This window comes from Symphalangus syndactylus, chromosome 3 (genome assembly GCF_028878055.3).
Source record: "Symphalangus syndactylus isolate Jambi chromosome 3, NHGRI_mSymSyn1-v2.1_pri, whole genome shotgun sequence".
NCBI classification, from domain to species: domain Eukaryota; kingdom Metazoa; phylum Chordata; class Mammalia; order Primates; family Hylobatidae; genus Symphalangus; species Symphalangus syndactylus.
In genome coordinates this window covers 128,818,300-128,837,527 of record NC_072425.2, presented here as the reverse complement: position 1 = coordinate 128,837,527, position 19,228 = coordinate 128,818,300, and the positions used below count along the sequence as shown (strand labels likewise).

At 42.6% G+C, this 19,228-nt stretch overlaps 3 protein-coding genes across 23 annotated transcripts in view; 2 read left to right on the top strand and 1 right to left on the bottom strand.

The window, feature by feature from the left end:
- Positions 1-1,478: 1,478 nt before the first annotated feature.
- On the bottom strand, positions 1,479-6,360 carry CFAP68 (cilia and flagella associated protein 68). Of its 5 annotated transcripts, XM_055273090.2 has the most exons (5): positions 5,977-6,095; positions 3,944-4,074; positions 2,950-3,180; positions 2,346-2,412; positions 1,479-1,782 (listed from the first exon to the last, which is right to left on the bottom strand). In XM_055273090.2, the coding sequence occupies exons 2-5, from the start codon at positions 4,034-4,036 to the stop codon at positions 1,673-1,675; spliced, it is 501 nt and encodes a 166-aa protein (XP_055129065.1). In that variant the 5' UTR covers positions 4,037-4,074; positions 5,977-6,095; the 3' UTR covers positions 1,479-1,672. The 5 variants fall into 5 exon arrangements, with proteins under 5 accessions (XP_055129065.1, XP_055129067.1, XP_055129066.1 ...); XM_055273092.2 differs by lacking the exons at positions 2,346-2,412; positions 5,977-6,095 and adding an exon at positions 6,138-6,360; XM_055273091.2 differs by lacking the exon at positions 3,944-4,074 and having other exon boundaries at positions 5,977-6,346.
- FDXACB1 (ferredoxin-fold anticodon binding domain containing 1) lies at positions 4,593-11,633 on the top strand. 2 transcript variants are annotated; one of them, XM_055273087.2, is made up of 6 exons: positions 4,593-4,797; positions 6,300-6,620; positions 6,867-7,023; positions 8,555-8,758; positions 8,926-9,084; positions 9,458-11,633. In XM_055273087.2, the coding sequence occupies exons 2-6, from the start codon at positions 6,449-6,451 to the stop codon at positions 10,638-10,640; spliced, it is 1,875 nt and encodes a 624-aa protein (XP_055129062.1). In that variant the 5' UTR covers positions 4,593-4,797; positions 6,300-6,448; the 3' UTR covers positions 10,641-11,633. The 2 variants fall into 2 exon arrangements, with proteins under 2 accessions (XP_055129062.1, XP_055129063.1); XM_055273088.2 differs by lacking the exon at positions 4,593-4,797 and adding an exon at positions 6,120-6,173.
- A 2,356-nt stretch (positions 11,634-13,989) lies between these two features.
- The window catches only part of ALG9 (ALG9 alpha-1,2-mannosyltransferase), a 106,737-nt gene continuing 101,498 nt past the window's right edge, over positions 13,990-19,228 (top strand). For 5 of the 16 annotated variants that reach the window (XR_010120100.1, XR_010120099.1, XR_008656746.2 and 2 more), the window contains exons 1-3: positions 14,017-14,225; positions 15,197-15,335; positions 16,852-16,986. Coding sequence is in view for 11 of the 16 variants with exons in the window: in XM_063636516.1 (XP_063492586.1) it covers positions 14,095-14,225; positions 15,197-15,335; positions 16,852-16,986 (405 nt within the window). In the remaining 5 variants the exon portion in view is untranslated. Of the gene's footprint in view, positions 14,226-14,269; positions 14,800-15,196; positions 15,340-16,851; positions 16,987-19,228 lie in introns of those variants that run through there. The other 11 variants (XM_063636519.1, XM_063636515.1, XM_055273078.2 and 8 more) reach the window with 7 other exon arrangements.

Here is a 19,228-nt window from a genome sequence, read left to right as displayed (position 1 = left end):
ACTCATTTTAAACCAGTTGGACGCTTATCTCAAATCTTTATAAATACCTTACTCTAACATCCCTCTTTGAATCATTACCAAGACTCTGTGTCAAGTTGATGGTCTCCTTTGCTATACTACAATAGGTTTAATGAGCTTTGTTTAGTCAACAGGTTTCCTTAACCTTTGTTGGGGGGGAGTAGACAATTGACAGTCCTTATCTTTTTGAGAAATATACTGAAACCTTTAAAAATTATTTTTTTGGTAGAGATGGGGTCTTGCTATGTTGCCCAGGCTGGTTTTGAACTCCCAGCCTCAAGCTATCCTCCTGCCTCAGACTTCCAAAGTGCTGGGATTAGGTGTGAGCCACTGTGCCCAGCCAGTATACCAAGATTTTTTTTTCTTTTTCTTTTTCTTTTCTTTTTTTTTTTTGAGACGGAGTTTCGCTCGTTGCCCAGCCTGGACAGCAATGGCACCGTCTCAGCTCACTGCAACCTCTGCCTCCTGGATTCAAGCGATTCTCCTGCCTCAGCCTCCCAAGTAGCTGGGATTACAGGCGCCCGCCACCAAGACCAGCTAATTTTTGTATTTTTAGAAAAGATGGAGTTTCACCATGTTGGCTGGTCTTGAACTCCTGACCTCAGGTGATCCACCCACCTCAGCCTCCCAAAGTGCTGGGATTACAGGCGTGAGCCACCACACCCAGCCCGCTATGATTTTGATAGATTAAATTCTATTTCTAAGATCTGCTCCAAAATTAATTCAATAAGACAAAATAGAAGTAGGTAAGATTAGTCATAAATAGTTGATGCTGGGTAATGATACACGGGAGTTCATTAGACTAGCCTGTCTACTTTTGTTTTACACTTTAAATTCTCTATGATAATTTTAAAAAGTTAGGTTTGCTTTTGTAGTCCTCAAGAGGGGATGTTCACTAAGGTCACAGCAAAGTTGCACTATATGACTCTGGCTTATACCCAGAAAGCATCTAGCCAAACCTAGCCTAAGTTATGCTAGATTCTGAGGTCTTGCTACAACAGAAGGAAGGGAAGACCACAGTGGTTGTAGACTTCAGAGAAATAGTTCTTTTTTTTTTTTTTTGAGACAGAGTCTCACTCTGTCACCCAGACTAGAGTGCAGTGGCATGATCTCAGCTCACCACAACCTCCACTTCCCTGGTTCAAGTGATTCCCCTGCCTCAGCCTCCTGAGTAGCTGGGATTACAGGTGTGAGCCACCATGTTTGGCTAATTTTTGTGTTTTTAGTAGAGACAGTGTTTCACCATGTTGGTCAGGCTGGTCTCGAACTCCTGACCTCGAGTGATCCACCCATCTCGGCCTCCCAAAGTGCTGGGATTACAGGCATGAGCCACCGTGCCTGGCCTGAAATAATTCTTTTTAAGGCCCTTCTACAACACCCCAAATGTAGAACTGAGTTGCTGTATTAAATTTGACGTTTAAATCTTGGTTAAAACAACAACAAAAAAGGAATAAAGAATATTTTCTGTGTCTTTTGCTTTATTTATTCAGAGAGTGAAACTGTGTTACAGTGAGCTAAATTTTTAGGTGTACTTAGAATGTGCTCCCTCCTACATTTTACTCTGGAAAAGTGAAATATCTTATCATTTCTTAGAAACCTGGATGCGAAATTAGTCAATATTAAGATCTTATACATATCCTGAGTGATGCCCAATTTAAGGCTTTGAATAGCTATTCATGTAAGTTGACTTTTCTGTGCATTTGTATCGGGGAGGATCCAGTTCAGGTTGATGTCCTGGGAACCAGTGAGGCTCTCGCTTAAATCCTGAGGGAAGGAAAAAAAGGAAGGAAAGACAAATGAAAACAGTCAACAATAAGGAGTTTTAGTAACTGATCTTGCTCTTATTACTAGGGAATAGACAGTAAGTCCTGTTAAAATTGAAGAAAAAAACCTGTTTACTCATTCATTTAGTTATTCACCTTTTTTTTTTTTTTTTTGAGACAGAGTCTCACTCTGTCACCCAGGTAGGAGTGCAGTGGCTTGATTTCTGCTCACTGAAACCTCCACCTCTCGGGTTCAAGTGATTCTCCTGCCTCAGCGTCCTGAGTAGCTGGGACTACAGGCATGCGCCACCACGCCCAGCTAATTTTTGTATTTTTTTTAGTAGAGATGGGGTTTCACCATGCTGGCCAGGCTGGTCTTGAACTCCTGACCTCAAGTGATCTGCCTGCCTCAGCCTCACAAAGTGCTGGGGATACAGGTGTGAGCCACTGCGCCCAGCCTCACTTATTCACCTATTCAGTTTACTTTTATTTGAGTTTCTTCTATGTGCCAGTCACTGAGTTAGGTTCTGAAAATGTAAGAATTTGAAAAAACAGTCCACATACTATGTGTTGAAAGTGGCATTTTGTTGTTGTAGCTTGTATCATATGTTGTTTCAAAGTAGTGTCCAAACTGGAAAGAAAAATTAACAGATTAGGAATCTGGAAGTCTACAGCTAACATCAGGAAATAAAGATCAATATGACATGAATTCTCACGGACTGTCATATTTTACATGGACTGAGGTCTATGGTGTTAGTTTATATCCTTCTAACTTTCATATCTTTTGTACGTTTGTTTGTTTAGGAGCGATTTAAGCGCAAGACTCAGATAAATGACAAGTCTAGACAGGCAAGGACCAGGGGAAAAGCTGGCCTAAGTCAGAAGACATTATAAACTTCTGTAGACTAAGAGATAAAGTCCAAACAGAAGTAAGAGAAAAAGAGGACTGCCCTTCCTTTTGAAACCTTACAGATAATAAAATATTCAACTTGACAGTAAAGTAACATAGGTGGTTCAGCTGCAGACTGTTCCTCTGCCCCAATCACTTCACTGAAAACTGAGAGATCACTGCACCAGAAGTTATTACATCCCTGCATTTTAAACGGCCACTGCATTTCTTTTGCCAACAGAAGGAAACAAACAAACAAAAAAGACAAAGTTAGATTACCTGGGAAGGCAAGGGTTTGGGCTGCACGATATTCCTCAGGTCATACCTTTCCTGGTTCCAGTTGCCCATCAGGGTACGGTTTGAATAGGTATTCTCATTAGTGGTGCATCTCCATCCATACTGGGAAAACTTGGACATATTATTCCAATCTGTCCACACTTCACCATGGCCATCTGCATTAATGAGGCTGCCACAGTGTGGGTTTGTGAGGAAACAGGTGAGGTTCTGTCTCTGGGAAAAGACAATAATAGAAAAGCTTATTGCATAAACCAGAGAAGAGAAAAAGCATCCTTTCCTGCCCTTGTTTTAGATAGCCAGGTATAACACAAGCACACCGTAGTAATGATCCAGGCTTTTTTATGGTTCTGTTTCTTCCTCTCCAAGTCCTGGAACCCTCTGATCCATTCTTTCAATCAGCAATAGTGGGTGACTACGTGGATTAAATCCACACCCCCGCTCCCAAGGCCCCGTGAAGAGACAGGAGAAACTTCATTATTCCCAATACAATATGGAGAATTAGCTAAATGTTTTAGGTAATTTTGAGATGTAGGCATTTAGGGATTAAAGGCACTGCTACAGTCAAAGAGAATAGAAAGAAGTGAGAGTTGAGTAAATAGATAACACAATAAATGAGTAATAAGTGATAATTTCCTTTCTTCTAGCTCAAATGATGCCTTCCCTGAAGTTAGCTTCTCTTTCCTTTTAACTCACATAAAACTTTATCTTATCTTTCCCTGTATTTATAACTTTTTACCATACATTAGAGTTCTTTAAGTCTGCATTATATCTCCTATACAGAGCTGTATGCCCCTTAAGGACAGGATCTGTTTTATTCATTATTGTACCCTGTCCTTCCGCCTGTTCTCCCAATCAATCTGGTTTGCATATACCAGATGATCAATGTCTGATTTCATTTTTTTTTGTAAGATAAAAGCTCAGTCTTTCTTTTTTCCCCAAAATGTGAGTCTGGCCCCCTGGCTTAGGAAGATGATACCTTTCCTGAAGAAGAGTAACTTGATGCTGAGTAGGTTGAGCCGTTTGAAGATTTCTTATGAGAGTGACAGAAATCCCTACTTGGCTGTTCCATGTTCTTTAAAGAAGTCAACAAATCTGGCTTTCCCAGTTCTCCAAGCAAAGAAAGAATCACCCAGATTACCATGGGCAAGTGGCCATGACTTGGGAGTCACCAACCACTTGCCTTTCCACAGGCAGAAACAAAGCCAATAATGCAGCATTGAAGGATGACATCCCAGGTAACTACCCTCATACCATCTGCCTTTGTGAAGACAGGTGCATGCACTGATGTTACCAAACAACATTATGACCAGAGTAGCTGGTGCCACAAAGTCCAATGGGCCCGGTACTCACACTGGAGATCTAGGTGCAACTGTCTCTAGGGCTGGAATGACAGACATCAGCATCCACTCAGTTGTCCAAGCCAGAAACCTGGGGCTTATCTTTGACTCTGACTTGTCTTTAATCTTCATCCAGTCACTAAGTCTTGTTGATTTTTGAATCGCACCGCTACCCTCCATTCCCACTGCCAAATTTCAATTCCAATCACTGTCAGCTTTGTCTCCATTATTGCAGTTGCCTCTTGTCTTATCCTGCCATGCCATCAGCCTTGTTCCTCTCCAAAACCTTCTCCACAGGAAAGCAGAATTCTTCAAAATGAAAGTATAATTGTATCATCTTATTTAAAATCTTTCTGTGGCTTTCCACTGTTTTCAGAGTAAGATTCAGCCTGTTAAAATGGCTTACAACAGAACAGAGAACCAAATACAGCAGGCTCTTGTTACCGGAAGGGGTCCTGATCCAGACCCCAAGAGACACAAGAAATAATTCAAGGTGAGTCTATAAACCATAAGGAAGTTTATTAAGAAAGTAAAGGAATAAAGAATGGCTACTCCATATGCAGAGCAGCCCCAAGGGCAGCTGGTTGCCCATTTTTATGGTTGTTGATCATATGCTAAACAAGGGGTAGATTAACTCATACCTCCCCTTTTTAGACCATATAGGGTAACTTCCTGACGTTGCCATGGCATTTGTAAACTGTCATGGTGCTGGTGGGAGTGTAGCAGTGCGGATGACCAGAGGTCACTCTCATCACCATCTCGGTTTTGGTGGATTTTAGCCGGCTTCTTTACTGCAACCTGTTTCATCAGCAAGGTCTTTATGACCTGTATCTTGTGCTGAGCTATCTCATCCTGTGACTAAGAATGCCTTAACTTACTGGGAATGCAGCCCAGGTCTTAGCCTTATCTACCTAGCCCCTATTGAAGATGGAGTTGCTCTGGTATAAATGCCTCTGACATTCTCACTTATAAGTGGGAGCTAAACATTGAGCAAACACGGATCTAAACATGGAAACAACAGATGCTGCAGGCTACTAACTAGAGTGGGGAGGGTGGGTGGTGTGGGCTGAAAAACTATCTATTAAGTGCAATATACCCATGTAACAAACCTGCAACCTACCTGGGTCCAATATATCCACGTAACAAACCTGTACATGTACACCCATATGTAAAATAAAAGTTGATTTTTTTTTAAGGCTTACAACGCTCCCTATGACCTGGCCCCTGCCTAACTCTTCAGTCTCATCTGTTACTCTCCCTCCAACTGTGCTTCAGCCAAACTCAACTATTCTGTTTCTCCATCAAGTTTTTGCATATATTGTTCCTTCTGCCTCTTCACGCCTCTTGACTCAGTTAAGACGCACTTTTACCCTCTTAGCTTTCAATTCGGGTTCACTTCATCCAAGGACTCTGACCCACTTTGCCCAAAAACTTGGTAACGTTCTTCTGTGTGCTCCCAGAGCACACTGAATCACTCTACGCATAGCACACACCCTGCCATATCAGAGTTGCCTCTTTTGCTCTGCGCATTCCCCACCAGACTGCAGCCTCATTGAAATCATAGGCCACATCTTGTTCATCCATATATCGTAACCACCCTCACAGTGGCCTGGCACGCAATAGACACTCAATAATCTTTTTTGAATGAATAGAAGATAGAAGATTTAAGCACCTGGAGGAGAAATTTTGAGCAGCAGAGACACTGGGAGGCAGCCATTTCGGACGAGGTGAAAAAAGTTTCAAAACCTTCTGCGTCAGGAGCATGCTAGACACAGTCCAACCTCTCCTTGGCCTCAGCCCCGCCCCGTTTCTTTCACTCAGAACTCGCCTCACCCCCCTGCGCTAGTGACTGCTTGTGACCTCATGCAGGTGTGATGAAGTCGCTCAAGGCCATGCTTGGGCTAAAGGCACTTTGATCTTCCCGAGGGGGTGAAAGGGCGACGGAACAGGAAAGTGGGCGTCTTGCTTTTGCACTCATAGTTATTATCCTCCCAGGGAGTCGGTGCACCCGTTCGTCTAGACAACCGGGCGCCATGGGTGCGTCATCAACTAGTGACGGGTGAAGACGGGGCAGACAGAAATCCGCGAAGGAAGTGACGTAAACGAGCGCCACAGACAGCGCGAGCCGGGAGTCCGTGGAGGCCATGGCCCCTCGGCGCCTCCTGTTGGTTGGAGAGGGGAATTTCTCCTTCGCCGCCGCTCTGAGCGAAACCCTGGATCAGAGCACTCATCTTACCGCCACCTGCCTCCAGCGCCCGGCCGAGTTGGCTCGGGATCCAGTGGCCCAGGAGAATCTGCAGTGCCTGCGCGAGCGAGGTAGCGAGCCCGCCCCTCTGCGAAACCCCGCCCAGCGGCCGGCGTGTCCCAAAGTGGAAAGGGTGGGGGCGTGGGGATGTAACCCACGTGGAGATTGTTCTTGATCGTCCCACGGATATTCACATAAAGCCGGCTTTGTGCCCAGACTTGGGCTGGTCTGCACGGTTGAAGTTAGGAAGTTTTTCTGTTCCATGTCTTGAGGCATTCTCCTTTCTATATTTTGCGCCCCCAAACTATCTTTGCCAGGTATTGATGTACGTTTCGGTGTGGACTGCACCCAGCTGACAGATGTCTTTGAACTGCACGACAGAGAATTTGATCAAATTTATTTCAACTTTCCTCACTGTGGACGCAAAGCTGGCGTAGCTAAGAACAGGGAACTGCTTGCCAAGTTTTTCCAAAGGTGAGGAAAGGAGCGCCCTCACAAGGAAAATGTTTAAGATGTCCATAACATAGTTACTGTACCCAAACATAAGGCACACGTGCAAGCTACTATATGTTTAGAAGAGAATATAAAGTCCCAAAGAAACCCCCAATTTAGTTGGAAAGACAGACATGTAAACCCTAAATGCTAAATGAAAGTACAAATAGTGTACTCTTGGGTGTGTAAAAGAGGATCATTTATTTTTGACAATGCAAAATAATAAGAGCCATATCGTCTAATGGCTAAGAACGTGCACTTAGAAGCCAGATTGCCTGGATTCAAATCCCAGGCCACCACTTAACAGTTGTTATTTTTTTATTTTTATTTTTATTTATTTTTTGAGACAATCTCGCTCTGTTGCCCACGCTGGAGTGCAGTGGTGCAATCTCGGCTCACTGCAAGCTCCGCCTCCCAGGTTCACGCCATTCTCCTGCCTCAGCCTCCCGAGTAGCTGGGACTACAGGCGCCCGCCACCACGCCCAGCTAATTTTTTGTATTTTTAGTAGAGATGGGGTTTCACCGTGTTAGCCAGGATGGTCTCGATCTCCTGACCTTGTGATCCGCCCGCCTCGGCCTCCCAAAGTGCTACGATTACAGGCGTGAGCCACCACGCCTGGCCAACAGTTGTTACTTTAAGCAAGCTTACTTAATCTTTACATGCTTCCCTTTCCTCAAGTGTAAACTAGGGATATTAATAGTAACTAACTGGGCCAGGCACGGTGGCTCACATCTGTAATCCCAGCAGTTTGGGAGGCTGAGGTGAGCAGATCACCTGAGGTCAGGAGTTTGAGACCAGCCTGGCCAAAGTGGCAAAAACCCCGCCTCTACTAAAAATACAAAAATTAGCCGGACATGGTGGCACGTGCCTGTAGTCCCAGCTACTTGGGAGGCTGAGGCAGGAGAATTGCTTGAACTTGGGAGGTGGAGGTTGCAGTGAGCTGAGATCCTGCCACTGCACTTCAGCCTGGGCGACAGAACGAGACTCCATCTCAAAAAAAAAAAAAAAAAAAAAAGTAACAGCCTCATAACATTATTGTGAACTGAGAACAGTGCTTTACATGATTATACCACAAGACATGATACTATTGGAGGTGTCCAATGGGGCATAGCTGTCAATAAAGTTTTGACAGGGGCAGTATTTTAAACTGGTATTTGAATTTCAGGAGGGCAGTGAAAAGAACTTTCTAAATGGGAAGAAACAGCCTAAGCAGTGAATCATATATAGGAACTGTGCAGATATTGATCTTTCTGTGACATATGCATGAAGAACACAAATGCAAAGCAGACCCTGGTCAGCCAATAGTATCAGTTAGTGGGCTGAACATTTAATTTACATTTGTATTTACTTCCAGCTACTTTCTTTGCATTTTTCGAGGTCTAATAGATTTTTGCACATAGGTATGATCGGATTTTAATTATTTCACAGGCAAACCATGTGTATGTTGCCAACTCCTGTGGTAATTTCCACTTGTTTATGATAATTAGTTAGTGTTTCTTTTCTCCCTATTAGCTGTGCAGACGTTCTTGCAGAGGAAGGAGAAGTCCACGTGGCATTATGTAGAGGACAAGGTGGAACTCCTGCGGATAAGCCCCAGAGAGAATGGCACAACAGTTGGCAAGTGGTTGCCATGGCAGCCCTGGGGGGGCTCATTTTAAGCGACGTGTATCCATTCAGCTGTAAGGCTGTGCCAGGGTACAAGTGCACTGGATATAGGTAGGTAATAGCATAGGTCTAAGCCTTCTGCGTTTTCATCTCTCTCATTAATGATAACAAAATCTCATAGACAGACTCATAAGCCCTACCAATTAACTGATTCACTCTCTAAAAATACTTGCTTATTTTAATAATGACAGACTTCATATTGGTGTCTATTTTGCTAGGAGTCAAGATAAGTCCTTTCGTGTAGAAGGTGCTTTGAACTATGTCTTCACCAGGAGCTTACCCTTCGAAGCTTCTCAACCCAGAATCTTCAGGATCAAACTGGGTAACCAGTGGTTTTCCTTTCCGGAACCAGAAGCACTTGTAGGAAAGTTGAACAGGTAACCAGTTATTTTGCTGGACATCACTTCCATCTCCAGTTGTATCCTGATTGTCTTGATGGCAACCATATATTGAATGGATGGTATATAAATTGTTAGTGATGCTGGTGCTATGTTTGTCAGCCTGGCCTCCTTAAGCATCTCTAGAATTAAAAATGGTCGCATTTTCTGATACATTGTAGGGATGATGGCTGTCAAGAGTTCTGAAATACACATCTGTTTCTCCTTATGGTAGATGATTTCTTTGTTTCCTTTCAAGATCAATTTAAAGAAAATTCTTTTCTGTCCAGCTATTTGTATTTTTAATTCTAGCTACATTATAATTATTTACTATCTTAAGTTAGAAAAGTTATTTTTGTGTGTGTTTAAACAGGGGTTTCCTGGAAGCACCTTCATGTCATCCTATCAAAACCATTAATGAGAAACTCATTGCTGAATTAGGCAAAGTTTTCCCTCTAAAAAGGCTGAAGTGTTCCTTCCCTTTGCTGCCACAGGAAGGTACCAGTGTTCTTCCTTTCTGGAATTGTGACTTTCTATCAGCTGCTTTTTGGATTAATCTCCATGAAGATAACTCAAATTCTGAGTCCCTGACTAGTGGGACATCACAAGATGTGGAAGACTTTCTAGTGTCATTTTCAGAACTTAGCCTTCTCATGAATCCTGGAAGAGATGGTAAAGAAGAAGCTTGTGAAGGAACCTGTGGCCAGGCCAAGGTCTGCCTTAGACCTTCTCTCCTAGTGCATGTTCAGGATGTCATCAAAGTACCAGACTTCCTCTCAGGTTCTCTGCACATCCTCAGTGGACCTGTCTTTCAGAAGTGTCACATTTTGCCTTTCACAATGCCAGCATTTCATGAGACTTTATTTATCCTTGGGTTTAATCAAAATCTGAAGGATGGCTGTCTTCAATCACTGCTGGATCATCTGAAGGGCATTCTAGATAGCCTCCTGACCCAGACATTGCCGGAGAGCTCTAAGCTGAGCAGTTTAGTCAAATTTGTCCTTCAGTCAAATGGAAAGGATTATATGATTCGTGTGAAGACTCATAATTTTAGCCCAGATTGTACTGAGGATCTAATTATTGGGTCTGTTATCACATCTGCCACTAGTGTTATACATAAAGACCAGTGTTTTGTGTTTGTGTCTATGAACTTGGACTTATTAGCCATGCTTGTCTGGTGTATCTCTGACTGGAGAATGTTGTGGACGTTTGATAACCGTTTCCTGAAAAATTTTGTCCCTGGCAAAATAGAACCCTTTAAAAGTCATTCTCTGTATCCTCCATGTTATGTGCATGATATTAGTTTTTGGATAGATGAGAAGAAAGGATTTGATGAACTAGAGTTTCACACTGTGGCCCGAGCAGTGTCCCAGGACACTATTATATCCATACAGTTTCTTAGCCGTTTTCAGCATCCAAAGACTCAACACGTCAGTCTCTGCTATAGATTGACCTACCAGACCTGTGACAAGGCCCTCACCCAGCAGCAAGTAGCATCTATGCAGTCCCAGTTTAGGAAGGAGATTCAACAACGCCTATATGTTATACCTCGGTAGTTTGGTAAATCCTTTTCTGTGGCATCATCCTTCATTGCGGGGGATGTGGAGGAAAATTACCGACTTGCAACCAGTAGTCCTTTCTGGATTTTTTTTTTTTTTTTGTAAAATCTTTTACTTTGTGACCATAGCTACTGTTCATTGATCTGTTTTTTTCGTTTTTTTTTTTTGGAGACGGAGTCTCGCTCTGCTGCCCAGGCGGGAGTGCAGTGGCAGTGGCACGATCTCGGCTCACTACAAGCTCCACCTCCCAGGTTTACGCCATTCTCCTGCCTCAGCCTCCTGAGTAGCTGGGACTACAGGCGCCTGCCACCACGCCCGGTTAATTTTTTTTTTTTTTTTTTTTTTTTAATTTCTAGTGGAGACGAGGTTTCACCGTGTTAGCCAGGATGGTCTTGATCTCCTGGCCTCGCGATCCGCCCGCCTCGGCCTCCCAAAGTGCTGGGATTATAGGTGTGAGCCACTGCGCCTGGCCTACTGTTGGTTGATCTTAAAGATACCTTGACTCTATCACTGAAACTTATAGATTATAATGTGATTGGTGACATTTGGAGTTGTGTAATATTTGGTCCTGAGAAGTGACTAAAACAATAAACAAAACAGCATCTTGTACTTTAGATGCCCCATTGTTGAAGAGGCAGTAGAACTTAGGTGTCTCATCAAATATAAATATGTTTTCCACAGTCGATTACTCTTCCCTTAACTTTGTTGTATCATTTCATTAAATCACCTTATGAGAGTAGTTTTTGGAGTCAGACTAACATTTATTAGCTTGATAAGTTGCAAATATTCCACATTAATTTTGGTATTATTATAATCATCACCATTTTAATTCTGTGGTTGAAAGTCATGGAACGAATAAAGTGTCAGATTTAGGGTTAACATTTCGGTCTGTTTGACTCTAAAGCCCATGTTCTTTCTGCCACTTTCTGTTACTTCTTCCCTAGTCTTTAACAGTATTGTTCAACTGTGATTAAACTTTGCCTGTCTAGATTTTGGGGCCTTCTGTTGTAAGTATCTCTAAGGGACACTGGAAAATTAACTTAGCCAAGGATTCTGCAGAATGCGGTACTCTAATGTGAAGTAATGTATGTTCCTGTTAATAGTTAGGCTCCACATTTGGGATTATATTCTGTGAGGGACATTACTGTCTTATTTATTCTTGGAGAAAAGCATTTGGGAAGGCAAGAATGGAAGTACAGAGACAAATTAGGAGGTTATTGCAGTAATGCAAACGAGATAATGATGACCTGGACCAAGGTGGTAAAATGTTGGGTTGGATAATATTTGGAAGGACTTGCTGATGAATTAAACGTTTGCATGTGGGTGAGAGAGGTGTGGGGTTAGAGAAATAAAGGAATTAAGCAAAACTACCAGGTTTTTGACCTGAATACCTAGAAGATTGGAAGTGTCATTAACTGGATTGGAAACACTGCCATACGAGTAAGTTTGGGGAGTGGGATAAAGAATCAAGGGATCTCCTACAGACACATCTATTGCTGAGCTCTCCACGTGGACTATTTTGCTAATTGATGGCAGGTAATGTGATTTATCCCTTTCTTCTATCCTCAATAGTGCTTGGTACATGGATAAGGTAGTGTTTGAAAGCTGGATCTTAAAACAAGGGCAGGAATGTGAAGGGAGAATTGTTAGGCAAGTAGGGTGTGCATTTCAGGCAGAGGACATCCATAAACAGAGATATAGATAAGAGAGCATTTGGGGGCACTTTCTAAGCTAGTTAGCTGGAATGTAAAGTGTGCATAGGAAAGTAGTGGGAGATAAGATAAGAAAAGGTAAGTTGGAGCTGGAGTTCATGAAGACCAAATGCTAGAATAAGGAGATTGTACTTTATTTGGTAGGCAATAGGAAAAAATCCGGTGGTTTTTTATTAAGGAAGTGACGCAGAGTAGTGCTTTGGAAAATTAACTGGATAATGTTGCACAGGATGAATTTGAGATGAGTGATCCCTGTGGAGATGCTATTGTGTTAGTCCTAGGTAGACAGGTAGGGAGGGACCTGCATTAGAGTTAAACGAAAAGGAGGAGATGGGTATATGAGATACAGTTAGGCTGGGTGCAGTGGTTCACGCCTATAATCCCAGCATTCTGGGAGGCCGAGGCAAGTGGATCACTTGAGGCCAGGAGTTCCAGACCAGTCTGGCCAACATGACAAAACCTAATCTCAACTAAAAATACAAAAATTAGCCAGTGTGGGGGCGCACGCCAGTAGTCCCCAGTACTAGGGAGGCTGAGGCACGACAATCTCCCAGGTTGCAGTAACCTGAGACTGTGCCACTGCACTCCAGCCTGGGTGAGCAAGGAAGCCTCTGTCTCAAAAAAAAAAAAAAAAAAGAAGAAAAAAAGAGATAGCTAAGCTGGATATTTGAACTTGGTAACTAATGACTGCATGTGAGAATTGAGCAATATGATCAATCTCCATTTTCAATACTTGGGAATTTTTAGTAGGAAATCACAGCCTTCTGAGACCTCGTCAAGATTAGCATTCCCTCTATAAATTTGTCCCAGTTACTGGCATGGAGCTCGACAGGGTAGGATATAGCTCTGTGATTAGAGGAGTGGATAGAGTGTCAGGATTAGATGAATGACCCCCAAGATATGCAGATCACAGGTATGATATCATCAATGTGCTAGTATAAAAATGATTGTAGGAAATGAAGACCTTTCGCCCGATCTGGTGGGAAGAGCATGGGCTTTCCGGTAAGACAGTCCTGGGCTGGAATATAGCTCCACCATTTACTAGCTCCAAGTTTATTTAGTTTCCTGATCAATAAAACAAGGTTGTTGTATTACGTTTAAAAAGGATAAAATACGTAAAATGCCTACCACAATGCCGTGGTAGTGATGACAGTAATGGACATCTGGTTCAATTTGCCGCACAGAATTTCATCTGTCTACACTCTGCCACTACCGGTTTGTCTATCTGAAGCAGTTTTTAGCTACAGGCTGTCTCTGTCACTCTTACCAAAATACAGAGAAGGCAAGGTGTTAAAAATGACATTTTAAGGATCTTTTAGTAGATAGCTGTGCTGTGATATTTAACTGAATACTTCACATCTCACTATGTAGATTTCTTTAATCGCTTTCTGTTTGTTTTTTTTCATTTAAATAGGGGAGCTGAGAGATGATTTTTTTTTATTTTTTTGAGAATGGAGAATGCTGAAAGGTGACAGAAAAGAGAGTTGGAGGGAGGTAGGAATGGCTAGAATTAGAGGCAGGTGGATGGGACAGCCCTGATGAAGAAACTCCTCAGGTTGTATTTTTTCGCTAGTCGGGGATCTGCCCCAATTGGCCCAGTAACGCTATAATTTAGTATTTTCTGCGCATGTCAAGATCTTTTGTCCCTCGGCGGACACCGTTTGCCAGCCAAAGCTCTGTCTCCGCGCTCACCGACTTCATAGGGCGCCGAATTCTGTCTTTTTTTCCCCAAGCTTGCCATGGCTAGCCGAGGGGCTCGGCAGCGCCTGAAGGGCAGCGGGGCCAGCAGTGGGGATACGGCCCCGGCTGCGGACAAGCTGCGGGAGCTGCTGGGCAGCCGAGAGGCGGGCGGCGCGGAGCACCGGACCGAGTACGTGTGCGGCTCGGCAGGGGCGTGGCCGGCCGGCGGGGCGGTTCGGGGCTGCCCCCGGGAGGGTCTTAGCTGTGGCGCGCGGGGCTCCGTCCGGCCTGGCTTCCCCCCCGGAGGCCCGAGCTCCCTCTTCAGCTAGGTCCTATTGGTCTTCCTGGGCGGGTCAGCATTCAGTCTTCGCCCACCTTAGATCCCTCCACTGCGTTGTAAAACTGCCTTGGAGTGCGGATCTGTGATGCTCCTGGGCCAGGCCTAGAGTGGGCACAGCCTCTGTGGGAGATGTTGAAAAGATCAAAGAGTATACCTTTTACGGCTGTTCCTCACAGCTCCTTTTATTCTCCCTCAAGTCCCAACCCTTTACTGGGCCCATCCAACCCGCCATCACCTCTTCCCAAACCCTGGAGGCTGCAGGTTAGAACTGCATTAAGGGAGCTGTAAACATACGGAATTGGAGTAGGCTATGAACCTTGCATCTAGGCTTCTGTCTGAACATAAGGGGGAATGAATAAAGCCATGAAAAGCAGTGACCTTGTTAAGAAAAGAAAGAAAAGAATGACAGCTTTGTGGCCTTCAAGTGAGTAATTAGTTGGCTTGGGATAAATGGAGTGTCATAAATGCATTGAGCTAAAGTGTATGAGTTAATTTATGCCTTAAAAGCAGGAAGTGGAAGGAGTGATTGAGTGATTCAAGTCAATTCTTCAGAAGGCCGAGGCAGGAGGATTACTTGAGCCTAGGAGTTTAAGTCCAGCCTGGGCAACATAACAAGACCCTATCTCATAAAAAATTTTTCTTAAAAATCTGAATTTTTATTCATTTTACTGAGAAAGAACAACTAACCATTCACCTTTTTAGGTGAATAACTTAAGTCCTTTGATGTCCCTTGCCCTTTTTGTCCTTTCTATCTAGATTTAGATCTTCTGATTAGCAGGTCCTTCCTGACATGCTTTTTTTTTTTTTTTGCTTTTGAACAGGTTATCTGGGAACAAAGCAGGACAAGTCTGGGCACCTGAAGGATCTACTGCTTTCAAGTGTTTGCTTTCAGCAAGGTTATGTGCTGCTCTCCTGAGCAACATCTCTGACTGTGATGAAACATTCAACTACTGGGAGCCAGTAGGTGATTTCTTTAGTTTTCTCTTTTTGTTCTTGATTTTGCAGCATAGGTGTTATTACCAATCGAGAGACAAATAATATACAAATGTGACAACTAATAAAATAACTATTTTCTTAAAAAACAAAAACAAAAAAAACCAGGCCTATAATCCTAGCACTTTGGGAGGCCGAGGCAGGTGAATTACCTGAGGTCGAGAATTCAAGACCAACCTGACCAGCATGGTGAAACCCCGTCCCTACTAAAAATACAAAAATTAGCCGGGCGTGGTGCTGGGCACCTGTAGTCCCAGCTACTCGGGAGGCTGAGGCAGGAAAAATGCTTGATCACGGGAGGCAGAGTTTACAGTGAGCCGAGATCACACCACTGTACTCCACCCTGGGCAACAGAGCGAGACTCCGTCTCAAAAAACAAAAAACAAAAAAAAAACAGAGATGGGGGCTCATTATGTCACCGAGGCTGGTGTTTAACTCCTAGGCTCAAGCGATCCTCTCACCTCGCCTTCCAAAGTGTTGGGATTACAGGCATGAGCCACTGGGCCTGGCCAGTAACATGTTTTCACTTTTGTATTCTAAGCAGATGATTTACCTGCTATTGAAGGCTGTAGGGAATTTAGCTGGTTTACACAAAGGTGTAATTTGTAATTTTCTTTTCTTTTTAATGAAAATAATACCTGGAGATAGTTTTTAAAGTTAACAATTACTAAAATACCTAAAGGAAAAACAGTAGCTTTCTATTCCACTTCTCGTGTCCAAATCCTACTTTCCAGAGGCAACCACTTTTTTTCACTTTTTAAATTATGTCTTCTGACGGTTACCAAAATAGTGTTACTAAATAGTATGCTTTTACTGCTATTTATTGATTTACACATTACCTGTTGACTTTTATTATAGAAAATTCAAAGGTAAAATTTTCTGATCACATTTTGAATTAAAAAAATGAAGGAAGAATGTTAAGTGTCGATTGTTTAAGGAAAATATAACATTTAGAGGTTTTCTGTTTTGGCTAACGAGTATTGAGAAAAAATAAGTAGAAGGTAAAATTTAAGCTTTCAGTGTTGACCAAACAGCAATCTTGTAAAATTTATAATGTCTTAATATTTTAAATATTGTATCATTTTGATTCCTTTTTTATCCATCAATTGCAGGTTGCCCAGGCTGGAATGCAGTGGCATGATCTGGGTTCACTGTAACCTCTAATTCCCGGGCTCAAGTGAATCTCCTGGCTTAGCCTCCCAAGTAGCTGGGACTAGAGGCATGCACCACCATACCATGCAAACTTTTTTTTTTTTTTTTTTTTTTGTAGAAATGGGGTTTTGCTATGTTGCCCAGGCTTGTGTTTACTGCGCTCAAGCAGCCTGCCTGCCTTGCGCTCCCAAGGTGCTGGGATTATAGGTGTGAGGCACCATGCCTGGCCTGCCTTGGTCTTTAGTATTTCTGCTCAGAAACTTCATTTGCACCTGCTTAACAGAGATTTTTGGCCAGTATAACCCTGAATCTATCTGTTTTGTATTTTTAGACACACTACCTCATCTACGGGGAAGGGTTTCAGACTTGGGAATATTCCCCAGCATATGCCATTCGCTCCTATGCTTACCTGTTACTTCATGCCTGGCCAGCTGCATTTCATGCAAGAATTCTACAAACTAATAAGGTAAGGGCAGACCAACCTGGAAGCAATCACAATTGATCAAGAGGTGAGTCTCTGGTATAGTTTTGAGAAAAGGACAAAATAGATTGGAAGTTAAAAGGGAACTTTTTTTGAAGAAGAATCATTTTTCCATTCACCATTCAAAAAGCATTAATGGAACAACTTTTATTTGGTAGACACTGTATTAAGTGCTGTGGCTATAACAATAACCAAGCCCCTGACTTAATGAAACTTGTAGTTTAGTGGAGAAGATGAACATTGAACAAATCATTCTAAATATGGTGGGTCTTATGGAGGAAAAGTACAATGTACGATGGAATAGCATATTAGGAGGGTCTAATTTAAGTAGAGTGCTGAGAAATAATTAGGTGTTAACTGGGACCTAACCTGATTAGTTTTCAGAAATTTGACTATGATGCGTCTTGGTGTGGATTTCTTTGGGTTTGTCCTGTTTGGAGTTTATTCAGCTTCTTGAATCTTTAGGCTTATTCCTTTTGCCAAATTTGGAAAGGTTTTAGTTTTTATTTTTTTGACTACTTTTTCAGCCCTGTCCTGTTTCCTCTTCTTCTGGAACTTTGATGATGTGAATGTCAGATCTTTTGTTATTAGTCCCCCAGGTCTCTGAGAGACTGTTTTCAATTTATTTTCTCTCAATTGTCAGTGGAGGCCTGGTAGGGAACCTCGAGTTCTACCTGCACTTGGCGGTAACAAGGTAGAGACTTCCCACTAACGCTCTTTCTCTGCTAGGTTAATGGGAAGTAGTATCAAAAGAAGCCAGCTAAAACAGAAGGCTTAAATAAGATTGTAGGAGCACAGCAGTGCAAAGAAAGCATACTGAGCCCATGAATAATCCAGAATCTCATAATGCAATACCTAAAATGTCCAGCTTTCAACTAAAAATGACCTGTCATACCGAGAACCAGGAAGATCTCAAACCGAATGAACTGTTGTTCACATTGAGTAATTTCTGTTCTTCTGTCTTCCACTTCACTGATTCTTTCCTATGTCCCCTCTTCCAATGTTGACCCCGTCTGTTGCATTTTTAGTTTGTTCTATGTATTTTTTCAGTTTTAAAATTTCCATTTGGTTTTTCTTTATATCTTCTAATTTTTTTTACTGAGACCTTCTCCTTTTCCATTTGCTTCAAGCATATTCTTAATTATTCACTGAAATATTTTTACAAAGCCTGCTTTAAATTTTGTCAGATAATTCTAATACCTCTGTCATCTTGGTGTTGGAATCTATCAATGGACTGTTTTCATTCAGTTTGAGATTTCTACAAGACCTGGTAGGATCTATTAAGGTATTAGACTGTTGTTCTTTTCCCCCCAAGTCTGTTATGTAAAGCCACTGAAAGGTTTTCAGACAAAAGAGTGGTATGATTGCATTTACATTTTAGAATGACCAGAAAGGTGGCACCTGCAGAAAGTGACAAAATACTGTCTCTCCCTTCCCTATCCAGTATCTCATTTCTGTTTTTTTGTTTGTTTATTTGTTTTGTTTGTTTTTGAGATGAAGTCTCACTCTGTCGCCCAGGCTGGAGTGCAGTGATGGGATCTCAGCTCACAGCAACCTCCATTTCCCGGATTCAAGTGATTCTCCTGCCTTAGCCTCCTGAGTGGCTGGGATTACAAGCTTTGAGCCCCCACGTCTGGCTAATTTTTTTGTATTTTTAGTAGAGACAGGGTTTCACCATGGCCAGTCTGGTCTCAAACTCCTGACCTCAAGTGATCTGCCTGCCTTGGCCTCCCAAAGTGTTGGGATTACGGGCGTGAGCCACTGCACCTGGCCTCATTTCTGGTTTTTTTTTGTTTTTTTTTTTTTTTTTTTTGAACTTGTCAAAGGAAAGATAATAAAGGGTGAAGGGCTCAGTAGAAAACTAACAATGTGCTATGCAGAGGTTTCTATTTCCATTTGGCTGTCTACTATCACTTCAAATATTACATGTTCAACACAGAATTCTTCCTTTTCTCTAATCCTGTTACATCACTGATGTGCACAGCAAGTGAAATGGAAAGCAAGATTTCTCTTCTTCTCTTGTTCTTACTTCCAATCTCCTTTTTCCTAGCCATTCGGCAAAGGGGAATTGTAGCTTAGAGAGTCTTAGCCCCAGCATCATAACGCTGAGTAGAGAAGGATGGTTGTTTCTGAGAGTGTGGTAACAATTGGCACGTCTAGTGATAGCTATCTTCTCAATCTCTTGCTACCCCAAATGAAAGCACCTGTGTATTGTCTCTTCATGGAC

Coding starts and splice junctions, on each gene's coding strand:
- CFAP68 (XM_055273090.2), bottom strand. CDS start 4,036: ATGGAACAGCCAAGTAGGGATTTCTGTCACTCTCATAAGAAATCTTCA. Junction 3,181..3,943: donor GTTACTCTTCTTCAGGAAAG/GTATCATCTTCC, acceptor GTCTTTTCCCAG/AGACAGAACCTCACCTGTTT. Junction 2,413..2,949: donor CCAAACCCTTGCCTTCCCAG/GTAATCTAACTT, acceptor TTTTCTTTCCAG/TTTGGACACTACTTTGAAAC.
- FDXACB1 (XM_055273087.2), top strand. CDS start 6,449: ATGGCCCCTCGGCGCCTCCTGTTGGTTGGAGAGGGGAATTTCTCCTTC. Junction 7,024..8,554: donor CTTGCCAAGTTTTTCCAAAG/GTGAGGAAAGGA, acceptor TCTCCCTATTAG/CTGTGCAGACGTTCTTGCAG. Junction 8,759..8,925: donor TACAAGTGCACTGGATATAG/GTAGGTAATAGC, acceptor CTATTTTGCTAG/GAGTCAAGATAAGTCCTTTC.